At 31.8% G+C, this 15,430-nt stretch overlaps 1 protein-coding gene across 1 annotated transcript; it reads right to left on the reverse strand.

Moving 5' to 3' along the window:
• Nucleotides 1-1,377: 1,377 nt before the first annotated feature.
• On the reverse strand, nt 1,378-15,168 carry LOC134702029 (scavenger receptor cysteine-rich domain superfamily protein-like). The gene is made up of 12 exons (XM_063563136.1): nt 15,120-15,168; nt 14,274-14,427; nt 13,389-13,573; nt 8,814-8,973; nt 7,928-8,082; nt 6,826-6,973; nt 6,196-6,350; nt 5,565-5,712; nt 4,018-4,181; nt 3,153-3,300; nt 2,158-2,309; nt 1,378-1,529 (listed from the first exon to the last, which is right to left on the reverse strand). Exons 1-12 carry the CDS (start codon nt 15,166-15,168, stop codon nt 1,378-1,380), a joined length of 1,770 nt encoding a protein of 589 aa, XP_063419206.1.
• Nucleotides 15,169-15,430: the final 262 nt, after the last annotated feature.

Below are 15,430 nucleotides of genomic sequence, written 5' to 3' on the forward strand. Positions count from 1 at the left end.
TCGTATATATTTTATTAGACGATTTGATCATGCCTTGCATGTTAGATGAAGGAAAGATCTGTATAAAATTCCTGTTGACTAGAACAAAAAGTCAAAACGACCTTGCATAGCTCATTCGTGCTGTTGTTCATACGTCTTATGTCGTTTTTATTATTAGCATAGAATGTTATAAGCTACCCATGCTACTGAAGTAGAGCGTACTTGATGAAGTTTTTTTTTCTGTGAAAGGAAGATGGTATATGTACTGTCGTTATTTAAACATAAAAGCAAACTTGTTACACGTCTAAACAAAAATATGCACTTTTGAACACCTATCAAACTATTACTGTTAGAGCTCCAGAAATACAACTTTTAACTACGGATAATTTACCACATGAAATGCCAATATCCTGTGAATGATTACAAGTATTGCGTCCATATTTGTCAAATTCACATTCAGCTAAATCCTCCTCTGTTCCCCAGCATTCTACATTATTCATCCATATTGGTCCATTACCAGGTAGAAAACGTGAATCTTTGTAAACCTTTGGATATCTGAATTATAAATATAAAAAGTGTAACATGTCTTTATTGCCGATGCCGCGTTGTTTATTAGGATTGTCAATTTTCCTATCCGAGGTCGGTGGATTTCTCCGGCCATTTCTGTTTCCTTCAACAATAAAATTTGGCTGCCATGAAATAGTTCTAAAGTGAAGCTTAAAAGTGGTGCTAAAACACCAAAAATCAAATAAAATCTATGCATGTAACATATACTTGCATTTGCGTTCAATCGCATTTATCGTAATGATATGACATATCACACTTGCATTTGTGTTCAATCGCATGTATCGTAATGTTATGACATATCACGATGAAATTTTGTAACTGCTTTCTTAGAATACCATTTATCAAAGTTTCAAAATACATATATATGTCAGTCAATTGGGTAATTTAAAATAAATTTTGACCATTTAACTTCATTGTGAAGACATGGTGAAGATAGTCATTCGCATACGCTTATATTACTAACAAACTACGTAAATTATTGATAATATGCCCAGTATTTCATAAAAACGAAATAATGCGTATTGCAGCCTCCACGAAATCATACATAAATCTAGCTTTTGATAATTCAAGACACATTACTAAGGAACGACTGATATGCAAATTAATTATAAAATTGAGAAAGAGACTGATTTCATAAACTTCACATTGACTTAGATATTATCAGAATTCGATAGAACATACAAAAATGTCGTTGACACAACTCATAATGACAAGTTGAAGTAATTCTTACTCAATTTTGTGTACGATTTGGTATCGACTGCCAGATTAACAGAACCTCATAAGTATAAATGATATGTGTAACTATTATAGAACTACTGATATATCTTATACTTACAATGGGTCGAAACCAAGCATCTTACAAATAACACTTGCGTCTTCTTTACCAAAGTTATCACTGCAAATTGTTCCCCATTGATTGTTATGGTATACCTCTACTCGTCCTTCCGATGGATTAGCCCCATTCTGGAGACGAATTTGGGTCCCTTTTATAACAAACAATATTGATTAAAGATGATGTACTTATGTTTGCATTCACAGTCAGCAAGGTGTAGATTGTATAAGTACCCCTGCTTGCATTCACAGTATCAACGTGTAGATTGTAAAAAAAAATAACATTATTATTTTTGCCCACTATATATGGATGTCATGACTATCATATAAAAACATAGTTATGCAAATTCAATACAAGGATTTTAATATATATTGGAAAGGCTTAAAACAGAATTTTGTATCAAAATGGTTAACAGACGCCTAAGAACAATGTGGTCACAATGGTATTCATTGGTATTAAGCTTATTTGTCAAGCTAAACTGGGATAAATATTCTGCACTTCAATAAATAATATATACCCATGATGCCCTCGAATTAAATATCTTTGATATTGCGTATTTGAATTAGATAGGTAACTTCGTATGTTTCCATTTATTTATCCTTTTGAAGAAAACATCACACATCAAAACAGCCATTTTTTTTAATATCAATATTTGTTTAAAATGTAATGTGACATAAGATCATCTAGAAATACAGTTGTATATCTGAATTTCATCATCAATTATTGCAACTGTTTGTGTACCACACAATGACTTGTATCTAATCAATAGTAGCACTTACTGCATCTTACTCCTGCATCACCCAGACAAGGAACATCTTCCCATTTATCTATACATTGAGAAATATCAGACTCATCGTTTGAGCAGTTCACATTGTATCGAGTTGAATTATCATTAGCCACACCAAAACATGACGAACATACTTCTGGATATCTAAAACAAACACAACGCGATGTTGAGCTATCAAAACAGCATGTGAAAAAAGGCATAACATTCAGTAGGAAAGAAGGCCAAAAGAAACTTAAAAATCAATGTACATGTAACACATACGAAACAATATATATATATATATATATCTGAATCGCTTGCTTAGACATATTTTATCCAAATAAAAAAAAATAGGTTTTTTATCAGTACCAAAATAATCACTCACATTTAAAAAAAAAATTGTCACCAGAGTTTTTTTTTCTTTTATATGTCCTTAAAACGTTAATTATTTAATGTAATATCTGATCTATTCTGGAAAAAAAACCAATAACAACAACACGTCATCAATATTTCAATGCAACCCTCCAACATTTGACGTAATAGCAACACTTCTACCAGAGCTTAGCAGCAATATTTCTATAAAGGGACATGAACAACATTGTCGGTAGGAAACTTCAATATCTTCCCTAATAAAATCGATTTTCAACAAAACTTCAATCTTCGAATTTGTAAAATAAATACACGTGATATAGTCCCATAAATCCTGCACAAACAGCAGTATTTATAAGTCTTGAAGAAAACTGAAAATGTTACAACATGAATCTAATAGATAAGCATAGAGAATCCATTATTTTAAAGTTTTAAAGTTCTTACTTCGTGTATTGTAACATGTAAAGATAGAAGAAAAAATGTCATACTGGTTAAAATGTCAATAATTAAAAAGCAATTAAACTAGAAATTTCTCAAAAAAAGAAAGTTTATTCGCCCATAATTAAAGAAAGATATACATACTCAGATACAATAATACAAATTGATCATTGCTAAACATGTATTACACAGGTAACTTACGGGTTATTATATCCTAACATAGAACACACAACTCTAGCATCCTGTACAGTAAATGTATGATTACACACAGATCCCCATGTACCATTGTGTTGTATTTCTATTCTTCCCTCATTTGGATATCTTCCTCCCACAAGTTTTACATTTGTTGCTACAAGTATAACCAATGCAGTAAATAGCTTACATATCTAAATGCCCAAAGTATTCTTCGGCTTTATGATTTTTGTCGAAAGGGTATATATTAATATTTGTTTGTATATATATGTGTAGAAAGAAATTTTACGTCTCAAATGCGTGTAATGTGCCATTGAGACAACTCTCCACAAGTGACCAACATGACACAGAAATGACTAACTATAGGTTGCTGTACTGCCTGCAACAAAACCCACACTACAAAATAGGCTTTCAAAAGCCCCGAAATGACATAGTAAATCAATTCAAACGAGACAACTAACGGCCTTAATTATGTACAAAACATGAACGAACAATGAATATGTTGCATATAAACAAACGACAACCACTGAATTTTATGCTCCTGACTTAGGACAGGCACATACATGCATACTGTGTGCATGTCTGCAAATCGATATAGCTTATTAAAAATTATAAGAACAGATGAGTTTAATTGATTCCTTTTTAAAAACAATTTTTAAAAATATACTTCCAATTACAAGACCCTTGTACAGCAAGTTTTACTGTTATAGGTTGATTTTGCTCTTTTTGCAAGTCATTCTGTGAAGTCTTCATGCTGTACAGTCAGGGGAAACACAGACACGTTACCATTTGAATAGAACTTTCCACTTCCCGATAAAATTAATATAAATGTGTATGTACGACGATCTATATGTAAAGTCAAATTAAAACTTACTGCATGATATAGCCACTGTGTTATTTGGTGAACATGTTGTGTTCTGTGAATTACTTATACTACAGTCTGCTATATACTGTTCAGAACCGGAACACTGAATATCATCTACGGCAGTATGATCCTGTCCTACATCTATTGAACTCATGGTAATTATTTCTGGTGCGCTGCAATTATAAAACTTTTACATATTAGCGTAATTCATCTAAAAACAACCAGGATTTAATTCCGTGCGATACTTAATTAACAATTAGTAATTTAAAACGCTAATTATATGCATAATCCCTGTCGCTCGTAACAATTTTTCTTTCAATGTCAAATAAAAAGTCCACATTTAAATACAACGGAAATCGAGAAATGTAGAGTCACTTGTATAAATTGACATTTGAACATACATATTACATATATCATGAATGTCAGTGTTAATGAAATAGCCAAATCTTGGCACCTGTAATACAAGACAGTCTCTAGCATTTAATTAATCTTATGAATACAAGTTTGAAGACAAATGGTATGAATAATCAACTATAAGTAAGTACAAATATTTCTAAATAAAGTGTCTACGTTTAAATCGCGAAACCAAGTTTCCTTCACCAGAAATACGAAGTAATTCTAAACTCATTGATTTGAAAACAAAAAGTAATGAGTTGTTCGTGTTCATTGAGGTGATGACTAGAAAGTAGCAAACGGCAACATCAAACACCAGCTGATAGAAGTAACTTTTTCCAATCAAAATTATTGATTATAAACCACTATTTCAAGGCTTTTTGATATAGACGTATATCATACATCTAACGGAATCTGACCTCTAGAAAAACCACATGCAAAATGATCAAACTATACTTTTCGATCAATTAATTTTCAGGTATCTTTTATGTAAAGAGAAAAGTGTTATTAATTGAGTTTAATTGAAGTCTGGAGCTGGCATGTCAGTTAACTGCTAGTAGTTTATTGTTATTTATGTATTGTCATTTTGTTTATTTTCTTTGGTTACATCTTCTGAAATCAGACTCAGACTTCTCTTGGACTGAATTTAAATGTGCGTATTGTTATGCGTTTACTTTTCTACATTGGTTAGAGGTATAGGGGGAGGGTTGAGATCTCACAAACATGTTTAACCCCGCCGCATTTTTGCGCCTGTCCCAAGTCAGGAGCCTCTGGCCTTTGTTAGCCTTGTATTATTTTAATTTTAGTTTCTTGTGTACAATTTGGAAATTAGTATTGCGTTCATTATCACTGAACTAGTATATATTTGTTTAGGGGCCAGCTGAAGGACGCCTCCGGGTGCGAGAATTTCTCGCTACATTGAAGACCTGTTGGTGACCTTCTGCTGTTGTTTTTTTAATTGGTCGGGTTGTTGTCTCTTTGACACATTCCCAATTTCCATTCTCAATTTTATATTTATTTTATTTTCTACCTCGCACTTGACATTTTTCATTATGAAAAATGTATTGCTCAAAAATATTTGGAAATAACTAATTATTTTAAACATCAGAAATTCTTGTAATTTTTTATAAGAAAATCAATATGTTAACCAAAAAACAAATTACGCATTTTGATATCCAAGTGAATGACAGATCACGACTGCAGCGTTCTTGGTAAAACTATGATCACAAACACGTTTCCAAACTCCACTAATTAATAACTCAACTGCTCCTACGCTTGGTTTCCTGCCTCCATATAAACGCACTGGTATATCTAATTTAGACAAAAAACGCACTAATTTAGTTTCAGTGTGTAAATAAACAATGTCTCAACTGAAAGAAGATTTCACATTATCCACATTCCTTTTTTTATAAAACAACATGAAATAACGACAGCTTTGGTGAACCATAAAAGTCTATGAGAATAACAATTCACGAATAGTAAAATTTTACGAGTTTATGATTTAAACATGTATAGTTTATAGCAAAATAACTATGGTTGTTTACTTATATATATCAATGTTTATTCGTATCTTGTACGACTTTTTCAATCTCCAATTTTACATATGAATGATTATTTGTACTATGAGTGCTGCTTTTAAGAGTTCAATTGAACTTACGGTAATAGGGCAGCAACATGAAGTTTGATATATGACATCAAAATAGTTCTGCTATGACGCGAAACAACGGTTAAATTGTAAATTTGTTGTAATGTTTAATACACTTCTAGTTTTATGTCATTTTTTGCAATACATACTGCATTTCACACCAACAGTGTGATTATTCGTACAAGTACTAGGATTCCATCCCTGGTAGCTACACATTGATATATCAGACTCGGTTCCGCTACAGTGGAGGTCATCCTTTATGATAGGTGTTGAACTATATCCATACTTCACCACGCCTGCATTTCTGAAAATCGAAGAAGTTACAGTATTCAAAGTCACAAATAAAGGTGAGCTTATGAATAAAATTTAGTCCTGGTATCTATGATGAGTCTATTTAATTGTTTCCTTTTCATTAGCAATATTACAAATGAAATTCTAATTGATAGACGCATATACAACAGGTGCGTGTTTGTTTGTTTTTTACATATCATTATTTCAAGTTATAACGTAGTCATGCTCTTTAGTCAAATGAAACGTTTATCACTTATGTTATAATCAAATGTTCTTATTAAGTTTCTTTTAGATTTTATATCATACATTAAATACTCAAGGTACAAACTATCAGCTTGTCTTTATCGTCGTCTGTTGTTTTATGCACATCAGGCATAGTTATAAAAGACAATTGAGTTGAGTTTTTTGTTTATCAATATTCGTCTTTTACAAGAACAGATCACTGTTTATCACTAGGTATAATTCATTTGACTTCGAAACTAACATACTTTTCTTCAAATCCAAGCATTCTGCATACTACGTTTGCCTCAGATTTGTCAAACGTATCATAACACATTGTACCCCACTGTCCATTGTAGCGAACCTCTAACTGGCCGTTTGCAAAACTAGTACCACCAATTAAACGAATACGGGTTTCTGTAATAGAAAACATGGATACAAAATGTTTTGTAATGCTATTATCATTTACCTTGTATGTTCTATATGCCAATGTAAGCATAACTAGGAATAAATTAAGTAACATGAATTTTAATTTGCTTTTGAATAACGCTTTATTTTTTTAAAACCCAATATAGAGCTCCAAGTGAAAGAATAAAACCACAACAAACACCTCCACCGGGGACCCTTTGTTCGCAGGATACAATTGGATATTATTAAGTTTCGATATTGTTGAATAGCAACTTACAATTCAAAACTTCAAAAGCGAGTTAACATGTATTCGGTATCCTCGGATAAGAACAGTCAGCCTGTATAGGTACCTACTCAGTGGTAGTAATAACACTGACAAATCGGAAGAATTTAAAAAATGGTTGAGAGTCAAAACTTTAAGAGCACTATGAAAATTAAATAAACATTTTCGAAAACTAATAAGGACAACAGATTAGTATATTAGTCATTCATTGTAGCATGCCTTTCATCTTCAGTTTGGAATAAATTGGTATGTGCTCATTATGATTGTTTTAACTGAAGTATCTGAATAAATAAAACAAAACGATGTCCATTCATTTTAACAACTGATGAATAAGACTACATGGAAGAATGTTATTACATTAAAAAAGATGACAAGTGAAAATACTTTTTATATATAATATATGGGGCGGAGGTTAACAAAAAGCACAAAAGAAACAACAAAGTTACCTCAATAAATACCGTTAATATTTTAGAGTAAGCAGCAAACAATACTATAGGAATTAAAATGAACAATCACGTAAGTGATAAGATTTGTATAGGTAAAACCAGATTCAGAGCCATATTTTTGTATGATTATTGTATGAAGTGACTATCGACATGAAAAACGAATTAACTCAATCTTTATTAATTGTTTTAACAGGTTTATAGTGCAAATACGTTAAAACTAAGGTAATATCCCACCACATGAAACTCCTATTATTGATGGATCTGAACATGTGCGGATATTCCAGCTATGTCGACAACTCCAAACATCCTTTTCAGACCCACTGCAGCGAGCACTGTACATTACATATTGTCTGATACGATTCTGTTGCAACTTGTAGATTTCTGCATATCTTAAATACAGATTTGAATAAACGGCTATACTCAAAGTCAATCCTATGTCTTGATATTCTTTTAAGCAGCATAACGTAGAGGCCTGCTGATCCCTTACAGTTCATAAGCACTAGAGTCATTCTTTCTTATGCCAGTTTACAATAATGGTTTAATGATACACACATAACTGTTCCTTCTACATGAAGGGGTATATATGAGCTGATAACAATCAAATTCATTTAATTTAGCAAGTCGCCGAATTTATATTCAAACACAATACAATAAAGACTGCAATAGATGTTTTCGAAACTCTTTTTTATACGTAAAAAAAAGTAAAATTGGTGAATTGTATACAGTGCAAGATTACTTGAGTCGTTATTATAAATCACACGTTGTTGTGTATGTTACTCGTTAAATCATAGTTGATACGTGTAATCCCTTATTCTTCAAATACGTTCGTTGAAGTGTACACTAAACAGTAATGATATTAGAAGATACCAGTATTTTGCAAACTTTTGGTGTTTTATAAACAATATTTTGTTCAAATTTTCAATCTTAGACTAGCTGATATTTTCTGCCTTTATTTTCATGAGCATTACGGTATCAAATTAAGTGGTGACATTTGCACAATTTCGTAAGAAAAAAAAACCTCTTTATTATGTTGTTATGTTATTGCTAAGAATCGTTAGAATTATAGAAAAGGGAAATTGTTGTCTTTTTTAAAACACATTATTATCCACAACGTACGTACTCTTCAGTATTTCCTAATGATCGGCAGATTACTTTTGCCAATTTGATGTCAGGATTACTGTCACAAATTGGTCCCCAATGATTATTTTGGAATACTTCAACAGCTCCGTTGTAAGGGGTGCTGCCATTTACCAGTCTGGTATTTGAAGCAGGTGCTTGACCTATAAAGAGTCCAATGCGTTATAAAATCGAGTATATACAGTTTACTGTTCTTTTCTCAAAATTGTTAATTGTGTTTTGCTTAACCCAAGTAAAAACGGATGAAGACTTGCAAAATATTTCTGTATTCTAAATTTATAAGCATGTCAGAGGTAAAAGGGGAATCCCGTTTACATGTCTAACCCCGCCACATTATGTATGTGTGTGTCTGTCCCAAGTCATGAGCCTGTTATTCAGTGGTTGTCGTATTTGTTCATTTTTGTACATAAATTATGCCGTTAGTATTCTCATTTGAAATATTTTACATTTGTTATTTCAAGATCTTTTATAGCTGACTATGCGGTATGGGATTCGCTCATTGTTTAAGGCCGTGCGCTGACCTATAGTTGTTAATTTCTGTGTCATTTGGTTTCTTGTGGAGACTTGTCTAATTGGCTCTCATACTGCCTCTTCTTTTTTTTATCTAAAGAATCCTTGTCCGAATCCTTAAGATGTGAACTCACACATAGTAACATTGATGTATGCAGCATAGTGTTTGATATAAAAAATTGACTAATATGTATTTAGACCTCTTAACAAGGTATAAAACCCAGGGATTTAAACATGCCGCATACACTTACCCTTCCGAAGCACCTGACATCACCCCCAGTTTTTGGAGGGGTTTGTGTTGCTTAGTCTTTAATTTTCGGTGTTGTGTCCTGTGTACTATTATTTGTCTGTTTGTCTTTTTCTTTTTAAGCCATGGAGTTGTCAATTTTTTCGATCTACGATTTTGACTGTCCCTGTGGTATTTGTTGCCCCTCTTTTACTTGGTACCTGACACATACCAAGTCCCGAGGATTAAATGTTTTCTGAGAACTTAGTTTATAGATATAGAAAGATGTGGTATGAGTGCCAATGAGAAACTCTCCATCCAAATAACAATTTATAAAAGTAAACCATAATAGGTCAGGGTACGGCATTTAACAAGATGCCTTGGCTCACACCGAACAGCAAGCTATAAAGGGCCCCAAAAATGACTAGTGTAAAACCATTCAAACGGGAAAACCAACGGTATATACGAACTGAAATCATATTTTAATATTCCCTATTTTCTCTGTGAATGTGTACTTATGATTTTTGCTGATTGCGAAACAATAAATGTTTTTGGATTTACACAAGTTATAAATTTAAGTCACCAATGTTGATTTGTTCTTTAAATCAATAATATTTAATTAGATAAATTCTAATTTCCTAGAACAAGTTGAAAGAATGCAGAAGCTAAAAAAGTAGTAAAACCTTTTTCAAATGTTTTAAATGTAATTCTTTTTTAAAACAATAAACACACATTACTAATATGACTAACGAGCTCTAAGATGGCTAAAAATACGGAACCCGTCTAGAAAATAAGGAGGATGGCTATTTAGAGAAAAATTACTATTCTAGTAAATTTTTGGTTATTATTCGGACTTTTACGGTATTTTCGCTAAAAAGCAGTGATAAGTGTTTAGTATTTCTTGTGTAAATTATATATTACTGTGTATTTGTAAATCGTATGTTATATATTTTTTAACATAATTAAACAATTTAAATTCAGTAGATAAATGCATGGTACATGTATCTAACGTGTTTCTAACATATGTTTCGATAACAATCATTGTCAGCAGTAAATAATATAAGTGGTGTCGCAGTACCTCGTTGAAACCTATAGCCTATAATGGATCGGCCTATGAAAAAAGACTTCCAACAATACGTTAAACGTACTGCGTCAATATTACAATACACAGTGTATATAAAGTGCGAATCCAGCTAGTTCATTTTTACTGTTATATGCGGGTATGTCTATTGTAGAATAAAGGATCATGGGAAAACTGTATTTGTTTACGTTTTGAAAATATCAAGTTAAAGGATTTTAAGTTAAGTTTTAACATATTTATATTGTGATATGTCTTTATAATATACAAACATAGCATTAAAGTTCAAATAAGTGTTATGAAAGCATCGTAATATAGCATATCGATTATTGAAAGCGATCCATTTTAACTATAGATGCGATGAATTATCACTGTTAGGGCAGTCATTATTAATGTAGAATTTTCAAAGATGCGAGGAATTTTTATTGTTGAATTATGTGATAAATGCACTTGCAGCAAATGAAAAAAAAACTTAGTTGATGACTTTAGGATTTATGAAACATGTATTTTCAAATTGAAATACAAACTCCTCATTCATTCTTCATCAAATATATAGCTTTTCAAACTTGTAACAAAAGCGATTCTCAAAATGTCATATTGTATTCTTCTGATTACGTTTCTCCTTGATTTTAACTTATATAGGGAATCACTGGAAGGTGACAGCAGCGGGCCCTCTTAGGCTGTCAGTGGGCCCCTACTTATGAAAAATTCTAGTTACGCGAATGGATACTACCGCAGAGGTAAAACCATGCACATTTGGGTTATTGTACGCGAAATGCATGCTACAGTTCATTTTTGTTGATTTTACACCCTTTGGAACTCTATGTGGGCTATTTCATCAACTAGGCAAAAAAATCCCCAAACTAGATACACGGTTAGATTCAGCATGTCAACGAATTCCAAATATCTATATTAAAGGACTTTTGTCTATAAATTTGGACCCCACAAAATTGAAAAAGGGACCAAAAATATAAAAAAAAAATGCATGCATCGGATACATTTGTTCTTGAAGGCATGACTGCAACAATAGGATGAATATACAAAAATATCTTATTCTTGGGTCTCATTGGGGGGTTCTGATCCCGGATCCCGCTTACTGTTTTGTCAGATTCCCGTATTCAGCTTATTGTTTTGTCAAATTCCCGTATCCCGCTTATACTATGCAGTTCTAATTTTTATCCGTGTCCCGCTAGACTTCATTTCCCGTTTTTCACTACACAATCATTTGACTTTCACCTGTCACGCTTGCAAAAACTCGGCAATCCGGCGTGACGCTTATACCCAAATGCGACCCACTATTTTACTCTATTTTGACTCATATTAAGCCCATTATAAATATATTAAAAAAGTAGCGTAGATTTTTTTATCCCTTTTTATCCCGTCTCGTTTCGTTTTTGAGCCATATATAGATGTCGTATGTGACAATGAGACAACTCTCCATCCGAGTCACAATTTATAAAAGTAGACCATTATACGTCAAAATACGGTCTTCAACATGGAGTCTTGGCTCACACCGAACAGCAAGTTATAAAGGGCTCCAGTGTAAAACCTTTTAAACGGAAAAACAAAGGTGCAATCTATATCAAGATGTACTTAATTAGTGGTGAAGTGTCATGGAAATGGATAAAAAAAAATGAGGATAAAGATCCCTATACGCTTTATAAGAAACTAAATGGAATACATTTGAAATTAATGTTATTTCTATTGAATTTATTAGAGTGTTTTAAAACCAAACTTTCCTCCGTAAGTTAATTTTTATCAAATCTTTCTCTTACTTTTAATTATCTATTGTTTGAGCAAGTCGGCTTAATTAAGGCTTTACAGCTAATTTCCTAATGCATGTAAAGCAAAACTTTGGTTGGCTTGCTTTGTTTGTATAATTGTTTATACAAACTTTGTAAATAAGATGGACATTTTTAAACAATATGAATAGGCATAGTTTAACCTGTATTTTTAATATTTGAATTAAATTGGGTGTTATTATAATGATTATCCAATAAAAAAAAGCAAGCAAATCAACTAAAGTCTTGCTCTACATGCTTAAAGAAATGAGCTGTAATAGATAAAATAAAATAAAATTATACAGTGAAAATGCACCGCATATACAATAATAATGATTCGCTCCACAGTGAAAATGAAAGAATAGTATCATTATTCGACAGTAAACATGACTAGCATTACAAAATCATCATAGTGGAATTTAGTTAAATATGAAGAAACTGAATGACAAAACATATTCTACGTTATACAACTTTAATAATTGTATTAAAATGAATATTTTTTACTGCAACAACATCTAACTTGTTAGTTATAAAGCACCTGCACGATCTGTTCGTGAAATGTCCTAAATATTCACCTATTTTGGTATATATTTCACAGCTGGATGACTTTAGGCGCGATAAAACCCCGCTCGCATCTCTTACTTTGTTTTATTAGTATTGTGTATTTCTGAACATATACATTTTAACTAATTTTCTTGATTTTCTTCAAAAATTAAAAAAAGTTCGTCTGTTTATTTATCATTCTACAGTAGACATTTATGGCATATACAGTAAAAATGATATTTTAAGATCCGCACTTTACATACACTGATACAGTATAAAAATTAAATGCATAAATTACCAATAATAAAACTTGTTCTTGCGCGACCTTAAGAAACTTGGAAAAATACAAGTCTTTTCCAATCCAATATTTCACAAAGTAATTCTTTTTGAAAAGACTGATACTTTAATATTTTTACTAACCACACTTCAAAATAGCTTCATAGTTGGAGTAACCATATCGAGCACCATTGCACTGGGAGTAAGAACCGTATCGTAACGAACATTGTGAGGGTGACACGGCATTACTGGGACAACTAGTCATAGCTACCATGTATCCACTACCGCTGAATGCTCCATACTTGGTTCCGCTTGTGAAGGTTGGATTCCTTGTCAAAACAAAGCATAACTGATATATCATTGGTAATAGTACAGTTTCTTTTAAGATGAGTCCAAAAGAAATAAAACAACATTTTAAAATACAATTGTGTATATATCAAAGGATCAGGACCTTGATTGTCAATGCTGTTTTGCATGTTTACACTTAAGTAAAATTCGTTAAAAAATTTAAGTTGAAGTTTTTACATAATCAGTTCTTAAGCTTAGGACCTGATTATTTTTTACTGGTTCATTTAGAAAATAAGTAGTTTAGAAGTATCTATTGTAAAATTATATGATTACTAGAATATAAAGATTAAGATACGTTTATGTTCATTTTTGAAGGGTATAATTATTTCAATTTTTACTCCCACTTGCCGGGAACATTTAGAATTATAGTTTGTGCAGCGTTCGTAATCTGAAGGTGTATCTTGTAATTGCATGTGTTCCTTCTGGTTAGTTTTTTATTTGCTCTATAATGTGTTACTTTTTAAAAAAATATTAACATTGAAAATATTGAATAATGTACAGGTACTAGTACATATTTCAATTTTTAAAAATGGCCTTTATATGAAATTTATTTATAACATTCAGCAATTTTTTCGGTCGAATAATAGTCTTGGAGACGAGTTTTCTATGAACGTCTTTTGTTTAATCAAACAACAGCGTGTAAAAACCAAGATTATACTGTAAAATAAAGAGACGACTTACGTGTCATCCAGTCCTAAAAGTTGACACATTACTTTGGCTTGTGATGTATAAAAGTAATAAGAACAAACAGTGCGGAAAATTCCTCTGTACATGATTTCCAGTCGACCTTCATTACTTGTACCACCAACAAGACGTACCTCAGAAGTTCCGGCATCTTTAATGCAAATTTACAAAAAATAATAATACGATTTCCTTTATTCTATTGTTTGGCAAGAAAAGTAGTTTTATGATTTTGTTTGTCTTCGCACATATTTATAAAAAAAAACATTCATAATAAACAGGACTCAGATTTTCTAGTCCCTGTTAAAAATCGGGGACTTTGTTTTCTAATTTGGAGTACTATAACAGAGTTGAAATTACAAAGTATTATATGATTAGTTGTTAATAAGCTGACGTTTTCAAAATGTGTTTTATAGACTTATGTGTGTATCAAAGTCTTTCTTATTCTTTTTTTATGGCTAGGTCAGTTCGTTTTTTATGTAACATTATTCTACCCTTGTTGCACCAAGTACCCTAAGTCAACCCACTTAGAACAAATTGCAAGAATGAATAAAAAGAAATGTATGCGTGAGATGGATATTCAAGGTCCAACAGGTAAATGTCTATTACGTCCAAGTAATATCAAAAGTGACCTTTCTGCATTAGAATGTCCAGATTAAAGTTACCGTTTTGAAAAGGCTTCTATAATTTCTAACAGAAATAATGATATGAAAAAACAGCAAGACAATTAAATGATTGAAATTTTTAAGGGGAAACATTACAGTTATTACATTAAATGCCTTACGGTTGAACTTTTTTTTTTTATATTAAAACCAATCAAGAAATAGTATGAGGAAGAACACTTACAATGTTCTAAGTACTTTTTATCAGGTTTATTGAAACCATTTATTATCATTTAGGAAATACTCATTGTATATACTACCACAAGATATCCCGACATCTTGGTTATGTTGACATGACGTCCTTCCCCATCCTGCGAATGAACATGTACTGATATCCGTTTCCCTTCCTGAACATCCTAGACGATCCATCAATACTGGTCCTGACGTTTCTCCAAAATGACCGTTTGGATATACCTTTGGTTGACTTTTTGAATATATATCATCAATAAGTTTCATAAATATATCAACTAATAATATATACACATTCGTTATATA

This window comes from Mytilus trossulus, unplaced genomic scaffold (genome assembly GCF_036588685.1).
Source record: "Mytilus trossulus isolate FHL-02 unplaced genomic scaffold, PNRI_Mtr1.1.1.hap1 h1tg000373l__unscaffolded, whole genome shotgun sequence".
NCBI lineage: Eukaryota > Metazoa > Mollusca > Bivalvia > Mytilida > Mytilidae > Mytilus > Mytilus trossulus.

What these genes read in the sequence shown, in the direction of transcription:
- LOC134702029 (XM_063563136.1), bottom strand. Translation starts at nt 15,168, where the DNA reads ATGATAATAAATGGTTTCAATAAACCTGATAAAAAGTACTTAGAACAT. An exon ending in TCACTTGGATATCAAAATGC is followed by an intron (nt 4,182 to 5,564) that starts GTAATTTGTTTT and finishes TTATAATTGCAG; the next exon opens with CGCACCAGAAATAATTACCA. An exon ending in TGATGCAGGAGTAAGATGCA is followed by an intron (nt 1,530 to 2,157) that starts GTAAGTGCTACT and finishes TTGTTATAAAAG; the next exon opens with GGACCCAAATTCGTCTCCAG.